The sequence below is a fragment of the Sinohyriopsis cumingii genome, chromosome 1, assembly GCF_028554795.1.
Source record: "Sinohyriopsis cumingii isolate HCF-2022 chromosome 1, ASM2855479v2, whole genome shotgun sequence".
NCBI lineage: Eukaryota > Metazoa > Mollusca > Bivalvia > Unionida > Unionidae > Sinohyriopsis > Sinohyriopsis cumingii.
Window position 1 is genome coordinate 8016457 of NC_142961.1, and position 27713 is coordinate 8044169.

At 34.6% G+C, this 27713-nt stretch overlaps 1 protein-coding gene across 6 annotated transcripts; it reads left to right on the forward strand.

The window, feature by feature from the left end:
- The first annotated feature begins 220 nt into the window (after positions 1-220).
- Positions 221-26583, forward strand: LOC149806384 (uncharacterized). 6 transcript variants are annotated; one of them, XR_016420112.1, is made up of 18 exons: positions 221-440; positions 7563-7697; positions 7991-8128; positions 8431-8568; positions 9021-9158; positions 10042-10176; positions 13518-13652; positions 13998-14153; positions 14661-14839; positions 15378-15567; positions 15987-16097; positions 16523-16707; positions 17626-17739; positions 18036-18106; positions 18756-18893; positions 19935-20034; positions 21780-21900; positions 21935-26583. XR_016420112.1 is itself a non-coding variant. In XM_089952454.1 (17 exons), exons 1-17 carry the CDS (start codon positions 356-358, stop codon positions 21840-21842), a joined length of 2211 nt encoding a protein of 736 aa, XP_089808580.1. In that variant the 5' UTR covers positions 221-355; the 3' UTR covers positions 21843-26583. The 6 variants fall into 6 exon arrangements, 4 of the variants coding, with proteins under 4 accessions (XP_089808580.1, XP_089808592.1, XP_089808610.1 ...); XR_016420114.1 differs by having other exon boundaries at positions 21939-26583; XM_089952454.1 differs by having other exon boundaries at positions 21780-26583.
- The last annotated feature ends 1130 nt before the right edge of the window (positions 26584-27713 follow it).

The window sequence follows — 27713 nt, forward strand, 5'->3', positions numbered from 1 at the left end:
TTGTCCCATTGAATGGAAATGAATACATGTCAAAATGTACACTCATTTTGTTTCTTGCATTAAACAGCTTCATAAAAAAGTGACAAATATTTATGAAGCTTAAACATTTTAATAGCTTGTTTCAGTTAATGAATATTCTTCTTCTTTGAAATGTACGGTACTTTCTTCTCAAGTTGCATTGCTGCACGAATACCCTCATTAAGTTTATTGCGACACTTTCTAAAGGAAGTTGGTCATTGAGTCTAAACGTTCTCTCTCCGATCAGGGGCATGCGATCGGGACTGGCTGAGATTCTCAGTCGTTATTTTGTTTCTGAATTTTCAACATAACGGATAATTTCTAACTTTTGTGTGTTATGAGAAACGAAATGGATAAATTCGTGTTTTATATGTTGGTTTTTACTTCAACACAGCATACAGTGACAAGCATGACACGTTCAGGTAAGACTTTTCCCATCTTCTTTGGGTTATAATTTTCATGATTTTGGAAACAAAAATTCAGCCAATATTTACTAAAGGACAAGAATTTCAACTACTGTAAGTACATTCTGTCCAGGCCAATATTCTTTGTTGTTTTGCTCTCAACCATAGAGAAATTGCGAAATCATGAACTCGTCAAGAATAGTAAATAATAACCATTTCAGTATAGGAAGCCCTTTGCGAATCATTGTATTACTGATGAATGATCGAATGTGTTTGATCTTTACCACTGTGTAGATTGGATATTTCTGTTTGTAACTTGCTTTATAACATAAACCTCGTCCATAGCAGTCTGTTCTCCCATCACTTGAAGTTCCCTTGCTGATGTGGTATACGAGTTTGTTACTGAAAGCAACGCCGTCAATTATCAATTGGCATAACATACATCAACGTACGTTTTGGTTTGTGGGTATTCGGGTTTTGGTTCAATACATCTGTCGTGTTAGGTCACACATTTATTTCTTCTTGGAAAAGAAAGCATAATTTCAACGAATCCATGAGCTTTTTTTAAAAAATGTACACGGTACATTTATCTTTTCATGAATGGTATTCAGAGTTTGTCATACAAATGAAAGCTATATTAATATGTCATATTAAGGAGAGCAGGAAACTGTTGAATCGGCGATTGAATACTTTGACATATTTTTTTGGCGCTTTTCAATGGTTTATATCTGTAGTATTTTGAGTATTTATCTTGTCATCACAGGCCATGGAAAACGGTATACCTTGTTGTCAGACGGAAGAAAGCCGATGCATCATTTTCGATGATTGTCAATTACAAAATTCGGTGAATGAATTAACAACATTTTTTCATAGCAGGAACCATCCTAGGTATGCAAATGCTGAATCAAACACAGTAGAATATGCACACAAAAAAAATCCTTTCATAATACAATATAATCCTTTATTACCTAATAGCCTTGCAATTAATAATTATTGTTGTCTCCTGAACTTTTCAAATAAAAACAGCGTAAGAATACTTGACAAAAGCAAGCCGATTCATCCTTCTAGAAGACCTTGGAATGAGCAAGATTTTTTTTATCAAAATCAAACAGAAAACACAAAAGACTATGTTAATTGCCTGTCCTAGGACGGGAATGAGAAGAAAAAAAAATGGGATGACCGAGTTTAAAAGAAAGTTTCAACATTAAAAGCCGAAATATTATTTAAAAAATTGGGATACCGCAGCATGTTTCGAACTCGCGATCTCATGTTTGGCAGACGGATTACCCGCCCTAGGATGGGAGTGATAAAAAGAACATATTAAAATAAAAATAAAAAAGTTTAAAAAAAACCCCCAAAAAACTCTGGGATGAGTGAGTTTAAAAGAATGTGTGAACATTGAAATACAAAAAAGTTTATAAAATAAATTGGGATTCCATCGCGAATTTCGAACTCGCGACCTTTTGTTTGGCAAGCGGGACACACAGAAAGAAAGGCATAAATACATATGTGGGTGTTTCTATATAAGATCTTTTTCGTCATCTCAATATAACTGATGTAGGATTTCTTAATGTACAAATATTACAGAAACTCCTATACATAAGAATTGTTTTCTATACGTTATAACACTGACCGTATATCAAATAAAGTAATTTTTTTGATAACCTGTAAAAAAAACCACAATATCCAACATTGTGGACAAACACCTCAACAAGTTTCAGAGTGTAAGAAAGATCACCGCTTTCATATCAAAGCTCGTATGGATCCACAGGTTTGCACAATTGATATTGTGCATGGAGACCATATATATTGATTAAAGAATGTTACTTAATTTATTCATCGGAAAGATACTTTATATCCCATTTGCCTCAATACTAAAGCATTGATGTGTTGCACATACACACGAGCGAACACACACACACACACACACACACACACACATATAATAGTCTGTAGGACTGTTCGTTTCTATATTGTGGTTTCACTGGTTCAGTTTTCCTTAGAGACGCATGTATCTTTCCCATCCCTTTATATTAGTAGATTATGATAATAATGTCATAATGTAATGATGTTATGTCAATAACGTAATTGTTGATAAATATATAGACTTCGTCCGTTTCTTTCAAAATATTTTGTTCCTGAAGAAGCTTGAAGCAAAATCGAAATTGGTAGTCACACTATCTTATTGACGTTTTGTGATGATTTATGTACATATGAATAGTGTGTATGCTCATCATTCATATACCACCAGTGTTTCATTAAAACGAATTGAGGCTTGTCAAGTAGGACCACACAACAGATCACCGTAAGACCTTGCAACAGATCAACTGTAAGGTCATAAAACAGACCAAATGTAAGGTCATACAACAGATCAACTGTAAGGTCATACAACAGACCAAATGTAAGGTCATACAACAGACCAAATGTAAGGTCATACAACAGACCAAATGTAAGGTTATACAACAGCTCAACTGTAAGGTCATGCAACAGATCAAATGTAAGGTCATACAACAGACCAAATGTAAGGTCATACAACAGATCAACTGTAAGGTCATACAACATACCAAATATAAGGTCATACAACAGACCAAATGTAAGGTCATACAACAGACCAAATGTAAGTCCTCATTACAAAGATTAACGATATCATTCATGAATGAACCCCAAGTACAATAAAAATCCTAACTATTTTCATTACATGTGATATGTAGCGAACAAACTCTAAAATAAAACAAAACATTCTTTAACATATCAATCTTTGAGACACAGACCTATGGCACAGATCTAATCCTATCATGTTTAGCAATTCAAAACAACATACTTACACGATGTATACCTCATGGAGGACAAGATGGTATACTTATACGATCTATAACTCATGGCGGACAAGATTGTATATTTACAAGATGCATTCCACATGGAGGACAATGTGTTATACTTACACGGTGTATACCTCATGGAGGATATGATATCATACTTACTCGGTGAATGCCTCATGGAGGATAATATAGTACACTTAACACGACGTGCGCCTCATGGAGGACAAGATAGTACACTTATTACACAATGTATTCATCATGGAGGACAAGATGGTATATTTACATTGTGTATAACTGATGGAGGACACGATATTATACTTACACGATGCGTGTCTCAAGGAGGACATTCAAATTTACTTACACGATGTATAACTCATGGAGGACAATACAGTATACTTACATGATGTATATATACCTCATGGACGACAAGACGTTACACTACATCATGGAGGACAAGATGGTATGCTTACACAAAGTATACTTCATGGAGGACAAGACAGTAAATTTATACGATGTATGGCTCATGGAGGACAAGATCGTATACTTACACTATGTACACCTTCTGGAGGACAAGATCGTATACGTACACGATGTATGCCTCCTGGAGGGCAAGATAGTACACTTACACTATTTATACCTCCTGGAGGATGACCATTTAGAAATAAATAAAGCTTTCTCACTCGATTTAACTAAGGAGGTTATGACGCAGTGGACAACAGAGAAGAAAGAGAATTAAACTGTAGGGCATAGGCAAAAGTGTTTGAGATATGAGAAAATTATGTACATGCATTTTGACTTTTACCACAAGTAGTATTATATAACAATAAAATAAGTTACTAATGAACTCATTTTAAAATGTTGTCGAACATATACAAAGTATTTTGAAGCTACAGGCAAATAAAACAGATAGCTGTGTTTAGGACAGCACAGAGGTCCATTTTGTACAATGATGAACATTGAATATAACACTGAATATAACATGAACTATAACCTTAGTTGACAATCATTATCTTGTACTTCGATGCACGATCTTCCATTTATGTATATTCCATTTTCGTTTCATAGAATATATGTACCGTTCTTGTATTCTAATTTGTTATGTAAGTGTCATTCCTGAAAAAAAAATTAATTTGCTCATGCTATGTACCTCATATACATTCGGTTTTTAGTCTCTTACAGAAGTAATTTGTTTTTGTGGTTCTCTGGTGATATATTGTCATGTTCACTTTCTTGATGATATTTTTAACGCATCGTATACTTTCTTAACGTAATTTATGACTAACATTTTGGGAGATCTACCCCATAACCGTCCAAGAGTAGGTAAATATAATGAAAGCATTTGAGGCCCACTGTAGTATCCTACACACGCTGTACATTACCTGCTAAATGTCATATTTTAGTTGCTTTAAGGTACTCTTGAAGAAGAAGAATATTCAAGCATCTCTCTCTCTCTCTCTCTCTCTCTCTCTCTCTCTCTCTCTCTCTCTCTCTCTCTCTCTCTCTATATATATATATATATATATATATATATATATATATATATATATAGTTTTACAAATAATCGACATATCTGAATAGATTTCAACAATATTAAACATTACTTGTTAAAGAGTCTTTTCGTCGATAAAATGAGGTGATATATCATATTTGATTTCCGTCCTAAGATACAAAGTAAATTGAGATGTTGCAATAGTACTCGCACGTGCCTGGCCTGCAAATGATCTGACAGATTGGAGGGAAATGGATCCTCTGTCTAAACTAGCTGACACGCCACAAATAGAAGAGGCTCGCCAAAGCGGCTACTTCCTCATCCGTTGTAAAATACAGTGTCACATGTCATTCAAGCAGCTCAGCTAATGAATTGACGTAGCCCTGTTGAAGTGGTCATTATGTAACATGACCGAACTCCATTCTTCCCACTTCCATTCAATTCATAACTCCAAGTTTAAAGTATTTTCATATCTCACTTCATAAGTGTTGTAAGCATTGAATTGCAATTGTCTTAATGACACAAGTATTGGGAGGGGCTGATATTGTCTGTTACAATGACATGTTTTTTTAAAAAGTTAAAGTCCATGTGCTTTCAAGATGCGATGAAACGCGAGCATATCATTGAATGTCAAGGACTATCAAATCTAATTTAGCAAGAGACCTCGGTTATACAGTATATCCATCGTCTACAGGTACATTCAACTTGTTTGAAAGAGACATAAAACCAAAAATGTGACATGTATTTCTTTACATTAAATTTGTGAGAAAAATACATGTAAGCAACAGAAGACAGTATGACCAATTCGTATATTTCCCCATCTATCTTTGGTTTTAAAAATAATAATAAAAAGCGTCAAATTAGCTTTTGATGGCCTTTTGTTGTCTGGAATGTAACGGAGACCTGGCGATATTCGGGGATTTTTAACATGTCCCGAACATTAGTGCGCTGTAAAGCAAAGTTCTTTGTTAGTGAGCAGTGCCCCCACCCCCACCCCCGCACCTACCTTTTCGGTCTTATTATCCACTTATCAAAAGTCATTATGTATTCTCTTATTTAATCTGTTTTCATACACCGGAGAACTGCAATATCAACCGCATGGCGACTTTGAAATCGTCTGCTCCTCAGCGAATCCTTGATAACCGGAATTCAGCAAAGAATCATTTGGAGCTAAATAGGACGGTAGGAAACACGGTACTAATCAAGTTCCCATAGCAAACCTATGCAAACACCATGATATTAAAAATTCAATAACAAAATTTCTGAGTGCTTATGATCAAACCTGTATTTCTCAGTATAGATGAGACCTGGATGTCATCTTTTGTGTAGAGGAAAGGATATGAGCCGTGGCATTTTCTGGACCTGCATGTGTTTGAAACATGTGCTTTCAATTCCGCACCAAAGAGACAGGTGCTAATTTTAGTAATGAGCGTTCCAGACTCAGGACTGTTAAAGGACTGAGAATTCCAGCAATAAAACAATGTCTCTATTTTTGTCCACCTACAACTAGGATAAGCTCTCAAAAGATTCTTTTTCCAAAACATAACTTACATTATTAACCAATCCTGGTGAGCCAAACCCACATATACTCCTTTTTATATTCACCCTTTCCAGGCTGGTTCCCATTTTTTCCATATAATTAGAACCGTGTGTCTTGTATTGAGGCTGTTGCAGGGCTTATTTGATACACTACTATCTACTCGTGGACATTACAATCAAATCACATTAGTTAAATACGTCACTATTCTTGGATTCCTCATCATCTTCTTGTAAACGAAGTTTGTGTATGCCTTCGTGGCTGAATATCACATAGAGTGAGGGTATCTTGAAATGGATTAACAGGTTCAAATGGACTGCTAACCAGTTCGATCGCCAGCTATACAATACGTGTGACTTGTAACCTATCTGCGTGCTGGACATCAGCTTACTTGACATAGTCGAGCAAACAGAGTAAACGTAGTGTGTCTGTTCAAGCATGTATTAATTTCATGCAGTGGCGTCGCGGGGGGGGGGGGGTGTGCGGACCGCACCGGGGTGACACCATCTCAGAGGGGTGACACCAAAATGAAAAATTGCAAATTTTACAGAGCACACACTGCTCGGTCTAGTCGGATTTCATAAGCGGATAACCGATCATAGTTAAATACATGACTAGCAGGCACAGCAGTGGCGTCGCTAGGGGGATGCGGGGGGTGCGGACTGCACCGGCTGACACCATCAGAGGGGGTGACACCAAAATGACATTACTAAGGATTCTGTATGGTCTGTTACGGAAGGAGGACCATGGGGGTGACACCATGAGCTACCGCACTGGGTGACACCAACCCGAGTGACGCCACTGATTTCATGTTTTTTTTCTTCATCCAATGTTCATGAGGTATTCGCAAATATAACAGTCTTATTTCAGTCAGTGCAAACATGTTCAAAACTATGAGAGCTTGCGTTAAAGAAATACAGGTGCAAAATGACTAATCAGAACAATTTCGTTTTCTAGATGGGTCAGTTAAAAAATAATAGTTGGGAGACACCGTCTAACCAATCTATGACGGTATCCGAAATCTTTTATGAGTATTTGTGAATTATTAGCACGTTCTAATTTTTTTAAATTATAAGTGTGACTTTACATACTTTACTTTGTAAACGTGTGTTTATACAGAGTTAAAACAACGTCAAGTTTGTCTACATACAATTTTCTATTAGACTTAAAAACATAAATGTTTATATTTCTTTTCCTTCTGAAGTACACCTAGAATCTTTAGGTTGCATATCAAGGAATTTCTAGTCAATATTCAAAATGTGAAAAGCTTTATCAAAATCCCAATTTACTTACAGATTGTCCCTTAGGCTACTTTGGTACCATGTGCGACAAGACTTGCCCATCCATGTGCGTGTCCGGTTGTGACCTTCAAACTGGGGATTGCATGGGAGGATGTCTGCCAGGGTGGCAGGGTCGAAACTGCACTGAAAGTGAGGACATAACATCGTTTCGTAAAATTGCTTTGTTTCGTCGCATACATGTCTTATCTCTTTAATATATAAATTGAATAAATCGAATAATGAAGCGTATTATGACTACAAAATACATTACAGATGTTGGGCATTCGAAATGGTGTTTATTATGACTAACAGAATATTTTTGATTTTCATGTCTTTATACTTGTACTCGCACTGGCACACAAGTATGAAAACGGCTTTTTTTATTCTCGTTATTTCAAGTTAAAGTCCTGCACAAAAATAAACCGCCTAATTCTTTTTTTCAGAGTGTTCCGACTATAGGTACGGTAAGGACTGTCAGATAACCTGTGGTCACTGTAAGGATGACCAGCAGTGTGACACTGTTAGTGGGAAGTGTCCGGATGGGTGTGAGGCTGGACTGCAGGGGGAGAAGTGTGATACGGGTGGGTTCACGAACTGAACATTATTTTTCAATGGTTTGTCAGAAAATATCAGTATTAGTCATTGTTCGATAGAGTTGTCAGAATGTACTTCAAAAACTTCGTTTTTCCAAAGTAATATTAGTAATTACTTTGATTGGTTACCTTTTGATAAACATAACTGAGAACCATCTTACGGATTTGATAATATTGTTTTCTAACTATACCTTGTAAGTTGAATTAAATTGTTCTCTAATTAAATACCACCATTTAGAATGACAGTATTCCTCTTCTAGATATCGATAAATTTCAATATATTTATGCAGCTTGCGACCTCTATAGTTTCGGCCAAGACTGCAGTCAGCGGTGTGGTCATTGCCGGCAGGGAAAGCCATGTAACTCCATCAGCGGTAACTGCGTGAACGGCTGTACGCCAGGATGGATGGGACACAGGTGTGACACAGGTAACAAGAAGTATATTCTTGAAACACACACACAAAATCGTCTCACCTGATCAAGTTCGATACAGAAAGTAACAAGTCAACATTGTACACTGTTTTTATTAACATCTGATGACATATTTTGATAAAGCTGCAGAAATATAATGAAAGTTTAAACTAGTAGGAGATTGGATGAAGGAATGTTTTTGAATATTTATTTTATGGAATATTTATGACAGAATTTGATAGCATTGGCTTGTAAAGGATGGGATTTCTCCTGTTTCCCTGCTCTTTGTACAAATCTTTTGCAAGCACTACCTCTTAATATTGTTTAATTTATTACATTATCTGAAGTCTACCAATATAAGCCTTTAGTACTCTGCTGCGTTAAATTTCTCAATGACATATCGTGGATAGTCAAGAATGCCCTAATAGCCCCAGTTATGAACTAAGGAGTAATGTATGTCTCCTTGCAGTATGTCCTATGGGTAACTACGGGATCGACTGTGCTTTCTTCTGCTGCCACTGCGCTGGAAACCAGACTTGCCATCACGTCACAGGAAGCTGCCTAGAGGGCTGCCAACCTGGGTGGACCGGAGACCGCTGCATGCAGGGTTGGTCTGGATAGATTTTGATATAAATTTCCAGCTACTTATTTAAATGTTTTCACACCATCCATTTTCTTATGAAGGTGGTATGAATTAGCCTATTTAGAGGTTGAAGAAACACATGCACTTTCGATGGCAAGCAGACCTGAGGCACGGGAGCAGATCCATTTTCACCCACTCATGCCATGAACAGAACCTAGTGTAATCAAGGGGTTAAATGAGTGGAATCAATTTCTGCGTTTCAATCAAGACACTTTCCTACTCTTTTCTAGATGGAGGTATTTTAATCCACATGTAACGGAGAAGGGAGTCGTTGATTCTGAAAATAAACTTTAAATGTTTGGGACAAAGGGCTATACAATAAATCATTGAAAGCATTGAAAACACATACATGAGAAAGTGTTGTTGTATTTTTTTACCTGAAGAAAGGTGGATAATATACAATATTTGGGTTTAAGAACGTTTGTCTCGAACTATCGATAGTTAGAAATACCCCGGGCACAAAACTCGACCTTAATACAAAATTCAGAACTTTTGATTTTTGTGTAATTTAACTCGAAATAAAGGTGGATTTACAGTAATGCTAGAATTGGTATAATATTGATTTCTTTTCATGTTCGACAAATGTAGCACATGTAAAAATATCCATATGTATTGTGTTTAATTTGGAGTCTAAAATTAAGAACTTACCAGTGATTCGGGATCAAGGAAGATATGTAAATGTGACATCGAATAATGTATGTGCTCGCATTCCAAAAAAGAACTGACACAAAACACAGACAAAACAAAGGTTGGGGAGATACAATGCATACTCTTATTTAGATTTACAGCAATATAAACTTATGCAAATTGTGTTGAATGAATCGCAATATTTTTCTTTTCATTAAAGTTTGTCCAACTGGAAAATATGGCGAGCAGTGCAAAGAGAACTGTGGAAATTGTGAAGGCGGAAGTTGTCATTATGTAAACGGTACATGCTTGAACGGGTGTGCGCCAGGCTGGACTGGAAGCTTATGTAGCAACGGTAGGAAAATGTGCTATAACGTCCGTATTTTAAAGTTTGATTACCATCTCTTACTCTTTTTATGCCTTCTGTCATTTCAATAAGTAAACAAAAGAAGAAAATGATAACCACATGCAAAAAGGAGTAGCATAGGATTAAGGTTGATGGCAGTACATGGTTTTTACACCATTTTGTTGCCACATTACTTCCAATAAGCACTGCAGAAATTATGCATTGTCTAATAGCACTATCTAAATTTCAGTATTGTAACTACAAATAGGTAAAAGTGTTTGATCATCTGCCACCTAAAAAAAATATTTAATTTTTGGGTTTTTGAAACTTCACCAGAAAATGACAAAGTCGAAAACAGTTAAAACCAAAATTGAAACAATCCCTGTAGATGTACATGGGAGCACAGACTCAAGCGCCTTCGCACTATAGTGTTCATTGTCCTTCTGCACTGACTCGGCAGTTTTCATATACTCTGTAGCTCAAGTACGGATGGGACTGTCCCAGGTGTAGAGATCTTTTGCGGGATCTTCCCAAGACTCTGGGTCAATGTTGAAGTATTTCAGGGATGGTATGATGAAATCTTTGAAGTGTTTCTTCTGACCTTATCGAGATCGCCTTCCTTCCTTCAGCTTGCCGCAGAAGGTCTTCATTGGTAATCCTTTTTTTGACATCCCGGTGACAATACCTAACTATCTCAAGTGTAATTTCATCAGCAGCGTGTGGACCTTGTCCTGCCATCGTATCCTCTTCAGATTCCTCAGACATCTACGTGAACATAGTTTAGCTTCTTGGTTTTGGCGTCTGTACACGGTGAATGTTTTTCAAGCATACAACAGGGTTGGCAACAAAACCACTTTGTAGACCTTAAGTTTTAGTTGTAAACTGATGCCTTTGTGTTCCCACACATTTGCGCGTAGTCTGCCAAAGGCCACACATGCTTTCGCAATTCTGGCGTTGACTTCATCATCGACGTGGACTGCACGGGACAGTGTGCTGCCATGATTGGTGAACTTGTACACTGCCTGGAAGGTTCGGCCATTTACTGTGATGGTAGACTCTAGTAAAGCCTTTTCTGGTGTAGTTTGGTGCATCACCTCAGTCTTCTTGATACTTATTGTGCGGCAGAAGTTGTCACAAGCTGAAGAGAAAGAGTTCATACTCTGGCAGTTGGTTAATTGTTTATACCTATTTATAATTAGACATAAAGACACACTGATCTCATTCAAGAGCGCTTTTAAACCTCACCTATTTCGACTGCAAGAACAGACTTAAAGAACTAATAAAGTTTCCTTACTTTAAATATTTTCAGTACGTTTTCTGTTTTCTAATTTCATGGTGTTTGTTTTTGTAATCATATCATTATTTATGTGTTTTTAGGTGTTGTCTAAGGTTGTAATGCGCTTAGAGCCTCTAAAGATTAGGCGCTGTACAAAGTCCTCATTATTATAGTTATTATTATTGTCATTATTATTATTATTATTATTATTATTATGACAGCATTGCTACTATTTAGGTCAGATGCATAGTGATATACCGTATTCTTGTTAAACCTTCAACTGTCATTGCTGTATTGTTTAACTGTTGCAGTATCAAGGAAAATATGATGGTTAACGCATTAATATTCATTCAAAACTTTTCTCAAAACTTCAATATAAATTTGCAAACACAAAAATGGTATAGAGAATGCAAGTGACAGTCTCTTTCGGCTGAAAAAACTCATTTTGTAACCATCTGATTATTTCAGGGTCAGTAGTGTAGTGGTAACAAGTCGCTTGTCGTGCTAAAGAGAGGCGGCTTGAATCTTCTTGTCCATTTTATTCTTTCAGTGGGATATTATTTCAATGTCTTCATTTTGTCATGCAATTATTTTTTCTTTATACATAATTTGTATGTATTTTGCTTATGAAATTAATTGTTCATAAAGAGGTTTATAACCTATGTGTTTTATATTGTTGTTGCCTGCATGGGTCTTACTGTTTCCGGCTTGAGATTTATGTACAAGGTTTGGTCATCGCACCATGTATTAAGGTCATCTGACTTCAAAATAAGCACAGCAGAAATATACATTGTAATTAATTAGAACTAATATGAGTACCTAAACCATAATATGGTAAATAGGAAGACGCAATAAATATTTAAGAAATTCCAGTTGAAGGAACAACTGGTTTTTAACAAGCCTAACAAAGTAATTGAAATCTGCTGGCAAAATTGTCGTATAATAATGTTGATATGATATTTGAAACAGTATTTAAGAAAACAAATCACTTTTACTGAATTTATCTTGTTAGGTTCAAATCAATTCCTTTATTTACAACCATCTATCATTCTGGAAAATATTTAATGCTCATTCTCAGAAGGAAACAAACTTTTATTTTCACGTGTTCCTGTGTATGCTTAGTGAATTGAAATATACACCAAACGTTTATTTAAATTCCCTAGCAGTTTTAAAGATCCATCCAATTAATTTCGATCAATGGCGTGGATAGTAAGAACGACAAAATTCACCATGGTTGATATAGTTGTGATTTCAGTGGATCGCATTCAAACTGTCGACGATTAGCTGCTGCCGTAAAGTTTGTTTTGGAACTGTTTGAGAAATTACACAGAGCAATAATGATAAACAATTTGATACATAATTAGGATGAATTAGGGTTATAGAGATTCACGAGGAACCAGTCTATAGGGATATCGTTTATCTGGAACCAGTCTATAGGGATATCGTTTAGCTGGAACCAGTCTATAGGGATATCGTTTATCTGGAACCAGTCTATATGGATATCGTTTTTCTGGAACCAGTCTATAGGGATATCGTTTATCTGGAACCAGTCTATAGGGATATCGTTTATGTGCAAACTACCCGATAGCCTACATCTTCTCACTACGCAAATTATCTGTAATTAAATCATGGCGTAAATTCTAGCTGTTATCAAGATAATCAGAGAAACTGTTAAGACGTATGCCTTTCATATCTAATATAAATCTAATTATATTCAAAACTAAAATTCAAACCTTCTAAAAGCTTCGATACACCTTAAGCTGATTGTCATCTTCTGGCATAACCAGTACAGACTAAAATGGCACAGGTACCGACAATTACAGCTTTCACAGGCGAAGAGTTTACACATATGGACACATTCTATGCATCGAAAAAGTTGTCGAATTCGGAAATTAAATCGAGAAAAGTGTTAAGGAGAAAAACGTCAGTAAATACCCCATTTTCTACAAATTATTTATTTAGTGGAATCGGTTTGTTACAAGCAGTTCTTTTTAGTTTAAAAATGTTCCTTGAAATTGTGTTTCGATATAAGTTTTTAAACTATTTTAACTTTACAATTGTTGTTACTCTCCAGGATGTGATGACTATACATACGGTGCGGACTGTAGCTTAAAATGCGGGTCCTGTTTAAACAAGTCATGTGATCCAATCACCGGAATCTGTACACAGGGTTGCCAATCTGGATGGCACGGGATTCGTTGCACAGATGGTCAGTGTTTGAATACAAAAAAAAATGTCTTATTTTGAACATCTTATGCAAACTTTATTTTCTGTTATTTGTAAACTTTGCAAACGTCATGCCTAAAATTAAAAAATTCCACTCTAATATTATTAACAATTATGTGTAAGATAAAATAAAAGGCAGAGTAGCACTCTAATCTCGTTATGAAAACGATCATTTAACTTTCCTTGAGCAACAAACTTACAGACTGAGATCCTGTGATTTTTTTCTTGGCATTAATTTTTCTAATTTCGTCGGTATCATATAATTAAATATTTCAGCAGAAAACTCATTTTAAAAAATCAAATGATTTGTCATCAAACTCTGTTCTAGAATGTAAAAATGGCCTTTACGGCGTTGACTGTAAGTTTGCATGTGGGCATTGCAAAGATGGTGCCTTCTGTGACGTCATCACGGGAACATGTCCCAGTGGATGTGAGAGCGGGTGGGAAGGAAAGAACTGTTCTACTGCAACAGTCGCTAACAGTGGTGAGTTATTCGCCAAAGCATGTTGTTCCAAGCATAGAAGTAATAATAATAATACTGGTGTCATCCACATCGTCGTGGTAAAAGCACTTTATTTTTGCAATAATCAATCTGTCCAATACGTTTTTCGTCACGACACAGTTTCTTCAGCAGACTCATTGGATCGGCAATTCTTTTTTAAATATTTTTTCTTACTTTAAAAAATAAAGTGATTGGAAGTATTTGTTCCTTGACTTTAAAAGCAATTCTTACATATGTAGTTGATTCTTTGATCCGCAGTCACTTTACAAATTTAAGAAACGCAATCAAAATTTGGAAGCTTGCTTCTATTCATAAAGCTAGTTGGTCGGAACGTAATAATTGTCTCTTTAATCTTTGAAATTTCTGTGGAATGTATATCACTTCTGCTTTCTGGTCTCTGGCACAATGTCCAAGCCTTCTTGCTGAATTCCATATAGATAGATTTCCCATTAAAACTCCTAAACAGTTATGTTTTGTTTTTTTTTCTAGGCGTACAAAATACACACGCTGTCGAGACGAAGAAATTGCAATCAAAACGTTACTTAGTCCCTGTGCTGGTTGTCTTCATCGTTCTTCTCGTGCTAGCTCTATCCATCACGGTTATCTACTTTGTATTCATACGCCCAAAGCGCATTGACTTGGTCAGCAGACTGTACAGACTCACAACGGTACGTTTCTCATAATGAAGTTTTAAAGACAGTTAATATGAAACAACCGCTTGTATTAACTATTTGTTGGTTGTTTTGCGTACAATATATATATATATATATATATATATATATATATATATATATATATATATATATATATATATATATATATATATATATATATATACAATTATAACTGTTCCCCAGCATAAGTTTTGTGCATGCTGGTTTTATGTTACGCATAAACGCTTCATCAAGGGAACACAAACACAACAAAAGCTGAAACACTAGAAGTCCGTGCATCCATGTACCTGGTATATTTGTTTGAAAGCATCACATACCATTGGGTAATTATGTGCAATAACCATGCAGTGAATTCTACCATATATAAAAAGAACGTATGCATTAGTGGTTTCTATTCTAGACGTTTCACTAGGTCACTCTGAATCCAAGGTACATACATATACACACATGAACACCATTAATATCTACACTACCAATACTATACGAGTGGTTATTGCACTCAATAACGCAAACAACGAACTATTTTCTTCAGCGGATGGAGATTCCTGAGGTCGAGCCGCATGCCTACGAACAAGTCCAGCTAGGACCGTGGGACATCCTCAAATCTAACTTGATATTGACCAATGAGAAGCTTGGACACGGACAGTTCGGACAAGTCAGAAAGGGATATGTCAAGATCATAGGAGATCATCAAATCCCCGTGGCTGTGAAGTCTCTAAAAGGTCTGTACTGTCATGAACACACACACACACACACACACACACACACACACAGTATGTATGTATGTATGTATGTATGTATGTATGTATGTAAGGAATATCACGAATTTAGTATAGGACTTTCATGTTCAGATTTGTCATGTGAGGATTCGACTCCTAAAATGGAAGCATATGTCTGGGTTTTTTTCGCCCAAAACGTTAATCTTCGGTTTATATTAAAGCACTTTCTGAATATTAAATGCATAATACTTATACAGTTTTTCCACTATGAAAAAGGATTAAAATATATATTAAAAATATATATTAAAAAATAAAAAAAATTTAAAAAAATATATTAAAAAGTTGAGGTCTAAAATTGAATATTTTCACTTTTATGTAATTGAAATTGGTGAAGGGATTTTCTTTTTTGTTGCCTTTTGTAGCGAATTCGTCCGAAAAAGACAAGACCGATTTTATGAACGAGTTATTTATTCTGAAGAAAGTGGGAAAGCATCCAAATGTGGTTTGCCTTGTCGGTTCCTGCTGCATAGGCGGTAAGAAAAATATGGATTACGTGCTATGATTTAATTTGTTAACATTTGACGCCTTTCCTCAGTTTTGTTGTTTATTTTCACACAGACAACAGTAAAAAGATTAATAAAAATCACTTGTCTTGAAAAAGTATCAAAGCAACTTATAATTGGCATCATCATTTTCAATTTCTTATCGCTATTAAAATTAGTTTATCGCTATAATGTACTTGATCTTTAAACTACACATTTTTTTTATTATTTAAGACGCAATTATGATTCATGAGATAAATCTGGAATGTTTTCAGGATAGATTTTTTTAAATTCAATATTTTGTTTTCTGAATTGATTAAATATGCATACCAGCTTCTTCTCTTTTCGAGTCTCAACTTTTAGAAAGTTCATATTTCATGATACGACATCTAGAATGATCTTTAATCATATCGCAGGCACACTATACGTTGCCATGGAATACGCTATGATGGGGGACCTAAGGACCTACTTGCGGAGAAGCCGGAAGTCCAAGAAAAACCTCTACGTGAATTACAAGACCTTCTGTCCTCTGCCCCAGACCGTATTGCTAAAGTTTGCCCTGGACGTGGCTTGGGGTATGGCGCACTTGGCAGAGAGACAGGTACAGTCTAAATAAATCTAACTAGACCTACCATTCGGCAACTGTTTTGTAATTTCCTCACTCTGAAACCTTCCTCTGAATCAAAAGAAGATATCGCCTACGCATGAGTACTGTACATAGCCTGTGTGTGTTATAGACTATCTGCTTTCCAGTTTTAGAAGTTTAGCTAATGATCATTGCTTTATTAAAAAGGGAACAATGCTAGTGTATTCAGTGTCTTCCCAGCCCCTTCTAAAACCACTGTCTGATAGCCATTTATAGATGAGAAACCTAATATGTACTAATTTTAAAATAATAAAAAAATCACCCCACCCCATCGAAGTCAACAATAGCACAAACAAACATAAGTTGACGCCAGTGCCTATAACATATCTATTTTTTATTGTATAGCTCTTTAAATGTGTACTTTTCAGAGAGATTGCGCATACTATTCTTGTTAACATTTACTTTTCAGTGATAAATCACAAATAGCTTACTGAAATTCTTGATTGAAAACATAAATTAGAATTTAGTGAATTTCAGCTTTCCTTAATCTCATTATTACTGCTGTACAGGAATTGATTATCAAATTTTGCTGTCTTATACAAAGACTCCATTACTGCATTTTGGTTCCTTCTAAATTTTCATCAGAATTGTGCATATGATACAACATATGTTGTTTTTTGTTTGGTTCTGTTTCCAGAAGAGGATAGTTATATGTTCATCTGCTGTACAAATGTGAGTCCTTCACCACAGAAATCGCGTCATATTTCAAATAGTTATTTTCTCGACACATTCTGCAATCGTTCTTAATATTCCTTGGCTTAAGGATTTAAGATCCCCAGTATTGCTAAACGAATTTACATTTATTTGAGAAGCGTGTAATTAAGGATTTATTATGAGATTTAAATAATCTTATCTCAAAGTTTATTGTGACAGATTATCCACAGAGACCTAGCGGCAAGGAACATTCTGCTGGACGAGAACCTAGTAGCCAAAGTAGCCGACTTTGGCCTGTCAAAGAATGAAGATATGTATATTAAAACATCCCATGTAAGTATTATGAACGTACAATAAATCTGTAAAATTTACATTACCAGAACTTATTTTTGAATACATATGTACAGTTTCTTCCATTTCCACCAGTGTTATTCTCTTCCTCGACGATATTTGTTTTGAACTGTCATTCATTTTATTGTACCAAGGGAAATTATCCTTACCGTCGAAGTGAGATGATCTTAAGGTTATTATTTATAATAATTTGTCCTATCTTTTTAGAAGTGAACATGTAATTATTGTAGGTTATAGTGTGTTTTTTATGGATACATCTAAAGTATGTATCTTTTCAGACACGTGTTCCTGTCCGATGGCTTGCACTAGAATCGTTGTTCAGTAATACATACTCAACTCAGAGTGACGTGTAAGTTTATAATTGTTTACATTCTGGACATTTTTACATATTCGTTTAAATGACATCGAATATAATTAAATTCCTTTGTCATGTAACGTTCACGTGTGCTATAGTTCTGGTAATAGTTAAAAGTAACAAGTTCCAGGAGGCATTACATATGTTAAAAGTAACAAATCTTTGGTACCGTAAAGAAAACAACAGTAGAGAATTGAAACTCTTAAAAGGATAAAAAAAGTGCAGAGGCTAGAAACTGATATTCAGTTTTATATCCAAACGAATGAAAAGAGAAAGTATTCACTGAACGAAACATGAATACAGGCATACAAAAAAGTAGGCCCCGAAATGTTATGCTTAAGTTAATTTTCGTCACAGATATGAGCCGTGTCCCATTTGAATTTGTCTTGTTCATGATATTAATAATATGTGAATTTTCTCAGCCCCGTATATAAATCAGTCAATTGTATTAAACATTTAAACAACTTCTTGATTACTATGTGCTGAGAAAATTTTCTAGAATGCAATTCAACAGAACTTACAATTTTTTCTTCTAAGAAACTTTACTTGTAATCAATGACATTTTTTTATGGTCATAAAGAGATTTAGCAATTTGTGTTGTGGAATGACTTAGGGATTTTCTTTTGTCACCTATGTTTGTCAGATGGTCCTATGGCATACTGTTGTGGGAGATAGTGACATTTGGTGGAACTCCATATCACGGAATGGAGACAAGGCAATTCATCAATCTGCTGAAACAAGGATACCGCCTGCGTCGACCGCGTTACTGTGATGGGGCATTGTGAGTAACTTGTACATTTCTAAAGATTCTCTCTTAATGAGGTTGATTCGATTGTTAAATACTTAAGTGTAAAGTTTTTGAGAAGATAAAACTCAAAGTCGAAAATGTCCGTACGGGATCATCATTATTTATTGATCACCTAGCAGTTAATTAATTTGTGAACACACGAAGAAACGTCAGCGAATATGGAATATTAAGGCTATTTTTATTATGGTGCAAAAGTATGGAATCCAAATATTATACATAGTAATGTTCTTTGAACCATTGGGAATAGCTGTATGCTATTTATTTAAATGTACAAAGAGCGTACGTTATGTTCCTTGTAACACAATTGTATATATTGAGTTTCTTTGAGGTTTTATTTATGACAATTTTGTTTTGCTTATCAGTGCATATTTTATCTGATTTGGATTAAAGAAAATTTTAATTGTCATTTGGCCTTGTGTCTCTAGAACATACCTATAAAAAACAATTGCAAATTCCTGATGGCGGCAAAAATAATTTATATAGGTAATATATGAATATTATTTAACCAAAATTATTATAAATCCTACTGAATTAAAATAAGTATTGACTTACCCTGAAGAAGACTGAAACACTCTGAGATTACTACTTCCTCTTTTAGGCATAACATATATCTTGATTAGCCATGGGCTAAGGTTACAGCAAATTTAGGGTGACATTAATGACAAATGTTTCGATTTTTATAGCTATGTTGTTTCAGTTTTAATTCTTGGCCTGATTGACATTTCCACAATGATATTTTAGAATTTTCAAAATAATTTCAATCTTTTGCAACATGTTTTCACGTGACAAGATTTTTTTTTCTCACTTAATCTGGTGATGACCCCGCATACTTCTCCACCAATATGTTTTGAAATGACTCAAGCTTTTAATGAAAATTAGCAGCCATTATTTTCTTGATAATATGATGTAATCATGAGTTTAAAAGTAAGCACATTCCATAACGTGATATACTAATATTATATACTTCATGACTGGCTTGGGTATCTGAGTGCAATCGCGTGTCTTCCCTCACAGGTACGCAATGATGCTTCAGTGCTGGATTGAGCGACCAGAGAGTCGCCCAAGTTTTGCTGATATTTGTTTACGTTTGCAGCGAATGCTGGAGGATTCGCAGGTAGATAACTACATAAAACATTGCCGTATACGTTCTATATTTGTTAAATCTTGTTAATGATGTGTATTAAAACGATTAAATAACAGACATAACCAAATAAATATTTTCAGCAGAGCTGGATACTCTGCTGAAGTAAACAACATACACCAATTATTAGGACCAAGTTGGTGGAGCCCTATAGCAAATATGTTTGTTTCTTTGTCAATCCTTCTGTCCATCTGTCCGTATGTCTGTCAAAAGTTTGGTTTCCGAAACATAACTTTACTGGGAATTATTGGAATTAACCAATTTTTGGCTTGCTGCTGAAAGGATTCAAAAGCGCTTAATTGTCAGCAGTCCATTACTTTGTTAAAGTAGTTGCGGTCCCTAATGATATGTCCTCCTTTTATTTCCTCAGACCGACTTTAATAAGAGTTTTGGATTTCGACAAAATTTTGCACACCTTGAATGAGTTTGATTATCATAGCACCACGACTTCGTTTATATGAGTTATCCCCCTGTTCTCATGATGTCGGTTTCGGTATCATAACGTTACCAAGATTCGTTGAATTCAAACGATAGATGACCTGATGGTTAGCGTAAGTTTGATCTCCAAGGTTCCAGGACTTCATATAAAAGAATTGTACTTCTTGATTTCCTGAATTGGGTATTTTAAAAGATAGGTTACATTCTACAGTTTTTTAACGGCGATATGGGTTTAAAACAAACACTTATGTAAAGCTTTTACACCCTGTAACCTTCCTTCTCAACCGTAAATATATGTAATCAGATAGAAGCTAACATCTTAAACTATGAATACAACTGTTTATATCAAAGATGTTTTCAAACAGTCGACAAAGTGAAATACTCACCAAATTTGAGTTTGATATAATTTTTTAAAAATAATAAGTCACGTTCATGCGCACATTTTTGAAGTGGTGAGCACCCATGACGCGTCAGTTTTGACTCTGTACGTAGTGTTTTACCGTCAAATTTTTTTTCAGCATCACGGAGACCATAGGGTTAGTGTTGTTAAATGGTTAACTTAAAAGTTGAATGTCGGCTAATGTGTAACATATGAAACTGAACCTACTCAATGAAACAATAAGTTAATTTTAACTTTCCACCCTGGGGAAGGATTCAGATGAAATCACCCATTTATCTTGTCATCTACCATCGCAATACAGTTTACCAATAAGCAGAGAATTTCAGTTGACTTTGCTGCAGTCGGAGCCGCTGTGTTTCTCTACCCTTCTCCCCTTGTTTTTATGTACACAAAGACACCTTTCAAGACATTTATCAGGCAAAATAACAATCTTACTCGATAAACACATGCATTGTAATCAACTTTTGTGATGAATAAGTACTTATTTCATCAATTGATCTACGAGAATATCGTCAAAAGATCACTCTTAAACCTTCCAGATATAAGCATACGTATGCTGATGAAAAATTTATTTAGTTATTTTATTTATTAATCGAATAATGTAAATGTAAATTTAAAATGATAAAATAATATTTTCATAATGAAGAACGAATATTTCTTTCGTTTTATTATTATTTAATTCAAGAAGTCCATAAATCGTGAGTTATGAAGTTACACGTTGACGTCTATGACTTCCTACGTTCAATCACATGACACTATATTGCAGCACACACAAATATATGCGTACTCACTGTCTCGTTTACACTCACCTGATATACAAAAGAATTGATTAAACCAACAAGGAGGGCACAAGTTTATTGAATATTTTACTGTTTTTCAGATTTACATGAACATACATTCGGATGATCAGCCACAGTATGTAGAGATTGACCAAGAAAAATGAAGCAAAGCCTAATTTGATGGTTATTTCTGAGACTGAAAAGAATATAGACAAGATCAGAAGAGAGAGAGAGAGAGAGAGAGAGAGAGAGAGAGAGAGAGAGAGAGAGAGTTGCAACGGTCAGAGAAAAGGATACCGATTAAGGATCTACGGACAACTATTTAAAATCGTTTTTGCATAGATCCGCGAGAGAGTCCATAAATAAAAGACAATTTTGCAAACATTATTTTCAGCGCGTCACCGAGTAGACGTCTTGAAGATTCGCTTTGGTTAAGATTCATTTGAAAATAAATTTTAAAGTTAAACGTGAAATTATGTCATGTTAAAAAGTAAATTAAGAAAGTGGTGTATATATTAAATAATCATACCTATGTGTATTTTTGATGTTTGGGCTTTTGTAATACTTTATGTTAGCAGTAATGTGTGTCAATTACACGTGTTTTTGTATCTATTATGTACATTGTGTTCTTTCTTAAAGCTGACATATATATAAACGTGTTAAGGATTATGCCGGACATGTCCTTAGTTTGTATTCCACAATGTGGCTTTTAATATTTCTTTTGCTTCATAATATTCTATTCTATTATTCACAAAATACGGAACATTGGTTAATATATGCTCCTCCTAGTAACTTTATTTTACATATTTCAGAGAACATTCGAAAAAAGTTTAAAATAAAAGAAATATAAAAATTAAAGAACGCTTTTGTGTGTATTCAAAAGTATATTATAGCCGTATGTGTACTGAATCCATAAGATAATACTTGGCACGTGATACTTTTATACTGAGCTTGCAGAAGCATTTAGCAGTTTGAAATGATTGGCCATGGGGTAAAATTTTGATTCAAAACACATTTGAATGATTGGCCATGGGGTAAATTTTTTATTCAAGACACATTCGAATGATTAGCCATGAGGTAAAATTTTGATTCAAGACGCCTTCGACTTTATTTCCGTTTTTCTCATTCGTAAATGCCAGAGGTGTTAAGAATGCATGATTTCATGTGGTATTAATATAGGGATGATTCTGATGCAGAAACACACACACACACACACACACACACACACACACACACATACATACATACATACATACATATATATATATATATATATATATATATATATATATATATATATATATATATATATATATATATATATATATATATATATATATAATTGCGTGTGTGCGCCTTGATTGTAGACAGAAACATATTTTTAAAACAAACAAAATACACGGTACAGATTATTCATTGCAATGCACTGGTTCGTTGACACGATATTATTATAGCTATTTATTATAATAGAAAAAGTGAAAATATTCCGAATGCAAACCGAGGATAAAATGTATCCAGAAGAAAATTCTTATTAGTTGTATATAAGGGAAATTATTATGTGCTCATTTTATTCCCGTTGACTTTACATTGTCAGAATCGTTCAGTATTTTACGATATTGTACACCTTCATATTGCATTCGCGTGCATAAAGGAACTACATTCTATTGTAAACAAACAATTTACGCAGACGCCAGCACTTTTGATTTGTAAACAAATCATGCACACTCGCGTAGTAGGCGCTTTACGTTTTGGTTGATTAAATTTGTTCCTGAATGAAGTAAAGCAGATGTTTCGTGGCACAAACCAACTGCTTTGGCACATTCCGCGTTAACTTGTTTGATACAATGTTTCGGATTTAGGCTAGCTGTACAGTAGACGCAAGAAAGGGTCCTTACAAATGACTCACAAGTGACAAGTCATATACTGTCTTCTGTAGCTGGTAAAAAGAATGGGAAAAAATATACTTACAGTTTTACATCCTGAATTTCCTCAAAATGTTCTTTCATAGTTCTGCAAATCAGAATTACATGAGCCATGTCATAGGTTCTCAATCTTGATTACACATTTCGAAATTGTACTGTAATTTCGAATATAAGTGCAATTGTTTTCCTCCTTACTGCACTCAAAATGAAATAAGCATTAAATTCCATAGTGTCTTTTTGAAAACTGCAATTGAAAGAATTCATATTTCCCCACATTATGATTTCAAACATTCATTGACAGAAACAGAAACACATTTGCAGATGTCAACACGCTTCTCCCTCGCTTCTTCAATCCTATGTATTTCATTTGGATTTGTCACAAATAAATCCAGTCCACACTCATGAAATTTCGTAGAATCAAAAAAAAATACCGAAATCTATTCATTCCAGATCAAATGGAAAAGTTGTTGCAATGCGCATTCATTCACAATATGACTCAATTTTAACTAGACACGCCATTGTCTTTCATAAGTTATGTCGAGCGCGACTAAGTTCATATTTATCTGGGCGGAGTTATGTGCGCAGTAATAATGTTGTTGTTTAATGATGAATCTGCGCTTGTGTATTTAGTTTGGAATACGGCATACATTCAGTTACTTTGTTTCTTGTAGTGTATTTTGTTAATGTAATTAAGCATTAGGTAGAATAAGAAAATGAGCATATAATAAAAAGGTTACTGCGTTTGTATGGGAAAATATGAACTCGTTTTGTCGGATAGATATACTGCACTCCCAAGGTCGTGCAGTATTTACATCCGAAAAGCTCGTTCTTATTTTCCTATACAAATACAGTAACTTATAAGTGCATGTAAAGCACACCTATCTTCACAGGTGCTTGTGGGAAGACACCAAACGGACATATTGATCTGAAATGATATCGATTCAGGAACTTTGCGTCGGTTAGTGTCATGACCATTGTAGAGGCCACTGTGGGGCCAAATGTCGAGCTGTAAGAAGACGAAAGCAAACTAAAAGTGCAAACATCGTACCCTCGATTGCAACGTTAATTTTTAGCAACCTTTTGTTGCGGACGTTAACGTCGAGACACGTAATGCGTTTGCATGTTGTATATATGGTAATAGGTATGGATTTAAACACTTCACTTCATGTATTCATGTATTCTTGCTAGATTCGTGTAGAATTTGCTGCTTAATGGCTTCTGTACGGGTTATAAAGTCGTAGATCAAACAGGGGCCAAAATTTAGGTTTACTCATTGACTGTGATCTGAGATGAACGGAATTAACTCTTCATCCTCTGGAGCCGTCGGTGGTGGATTTAAAAAAAAACAAAACATTTAAACACATAACTTCATTTTTACATGAAAATATATACCAATAATATTAAAGCAGTGTTTGTCTTATTTGTATTATTAGTTAGTGTTGTCAGGTCTGCTGCCTAAGATGCTGACTGATAACATTTCGGAACGAGGTCAACAAATTGATCAAATATTAATTTTTTATTTGATACGCGTAACTAGCTTTGTCATGCATCTACTGAGGCACATGATAGAAGCTAACGATTATTTCTAATGACGATGATGGTTGTAGGCGCTTGTTTAATTTGTTTTTTTTAAAAGGGTTCTTATTTATAACCATTCTCTTTCTGTGTTTACACATATGAAAATAATTAAAACAAGAAGCCAGTGAATGCAGCAGAATGACATTTTCAGAACCAAGAAAAAGTTTCCAACCGTTTCCAAACGCTCCGTTTTAAATCTTCGAATGACACCAAATAATTCTGCTACTTCCTTTATGGGTAACTGAAATAAATAGCTGGCATTACATGCTTCGTTTAATTTTGTCTAGCAATAACGTTTTGTAACATTTACCACCACCATCACTTGTTTCTCCTCTATTTCTTTAATTTTCCCCAGTTTGTTATGAAGAAATATAGAGTCGGTACCTGCACTGATAATAATAGTGAAGGTTGTCGCAAATTTCCTCCAAACTAATTGTTTCAACCTTTCTTTAAATGGCAACATTTGTAACTTTTGAATTTATGTTTTCTCCATTGTCTCTAATTTTTGTCTCCAAATCTTTTTAAAATGTGTTTTTTTACGATTTCAGCATTCTTCTTTCAGTTTAACTTGCTTAGTAGCATATCTCTCTTTGCTGAAATTATTCCTTTTGTCCTCGATCGATTTGTTATTACGTTACATTTACAACGTCTGATTTCATATGCCACAGCATCAAAATAGCCTCTAAATCCAGTGAAGAATCTATGTTCTACCGATGGAATTGTTTTATCATCATATGTCGTCTTCCTAGTAATAAGATCTTTGATAAGGAAATTTCTACCAATTGATTGTTTGAATAAATTACACATAGAGTTAAAAAAGAATACATGACATCAGGTTATATTATATACTTTACAGGGTTTTTATTAAGATTACCTTTATCACCAATAAATGTGTATGAGTGTGAATTTTTAAAAAGTCAACTTAGTATTAGAAACAAAACAATAAAAAGGTTTTCAATAAATTTGTAATGGAAACTGCTAAATTTGTACCTCTGACAACACTTGTAACAACTGTTTTTACTAGAGCTTATCTGTTATGTAGTCGAGTCTTTAAAGAACGATAAATTATAGATAAAACAGACTTAAACTTCTTGTTGTAAATAACATCAGTAAAAAAGTTGGCAGCTTTGGAAGCTTGGCGTTTCTATAATGCTCCCTTCTCTGTTTTTTTTTTTTGACTGGCATTTAGTATTTTGTTAAGATATGTTTTCACAAACCTTCGTGTATTGTATGTTCATCCAGTAAAAACATTTCATTTTCTGTTCCAGGTCATATAAATCGAAATCTCACAAATAGTAACACGATCATCATCACTAATACCAGAAGGGTTTACAAAGTAATTTTAACGCTCTAGTTAACGTAATGCTTTGTTTAAATACTTTAAAGTAAATGACTATGAAATTCGTATCATTGTGGCTTCTTTGCTCTGTTCATTAAATTCATGTGTTCAATGCGAAACTCTCTTTTTCTCTATATAATTTTTGTAATACTTCTACGCGCACGATTTTGAATATCAAGTACCATTAAACTCAAATGTTTTCCTCCTTTGACAATTCCAAAACTTGTCTTAGCTTGTCTTTTAAATCTCACTTCTTTTATTTTCAATATACTTTATACCACTCAAACTTTATTGCGGCTACATTTAACATAGCTTTAAGACGCGTTTAAGTCGTTATAAAAGTTAGATTAAAAATAGTATATGTTAATTTGTTCTTACCTTTAAAAAAAAATCATATCTGCATGTACCTTATCACCTTGAAAACAATGGAAGGTCAAGGAAACAAAAATATAGAAGTATTTAAGATTGACAAATTACCAGAGAAGGTAACTGCACAACAAATATTATGCGCTGAGCTAAAATTAGTATCGGAATCGTTTACATGCATTTACAAGAAAGAAAGCAAAAGGATAAGATAAGAGCAACAAAAAGTACCCATTACTTCAAACGTGCTGCTGAAAGTCAAATTAAAACAAGTACATACATTATCCTTTACTGGTTAGTCAGCGGAACAAATGTTATTTTTTACTACTTTAATGTTTAATAATGGTGACTGTTCTAGATGTGTACAAGAGCAACCATTTAACTAAGTTATTCTACCAATGATACAGTCTAATTGTATTCTCAATAAAATATTCTGACGCTTTACAGTAATACATAGTAAGTGGGGCCAATAACATTTTTAACACGGTTTAACGTAGTTTGCATAGTCAGTTACAAGATGAATACAAAAGTAATTTGTGATGTCAATAGGTTCACCAGCGTAATTAGAATTCGAAAAAGTCATAATAAAACCGATTATTCCGATTCCATTTAGTCATTCTTCAATTGGCTACTTGATAAAACGTGAGATCCTATCCTACCAGACACTATAATTTAATAGCACAAGGTGCAAAATAAGATTAATTGACCTTGGTAAAAGTACATTTTTATCGTGAAAAGAAACCTAAATAAACTGTTAAATTTAAGACCATTCAAGAACCGCTAAGATAGATTGATGAATCTATTATAAATTCTTGTTTTACAATCGCCATTGC

Coding starts and splice junctions, on each gene's coding strand:
- LOC149806384 (XM_089952454.1), top strand. CDS start 356: ATGAGAAACGAAATGGATAAATTCGTGTTTTATATGTTGGTTTTTACT. Junction 15,568..15,986: donor GGCTGTGAAGTCTCTAAAAG/GTCTGTACTGTC, acceptor TGCCTTTTGTAG/CGAATTCGTCCGAAAAAGAC. Junction 18,107..18,755: donor TACTCAACTCAGAGTGACGT/GTAAGTTTATAA, acceptor TATGTTTGTCAG/ATGGTCCTATGGCATACTGT.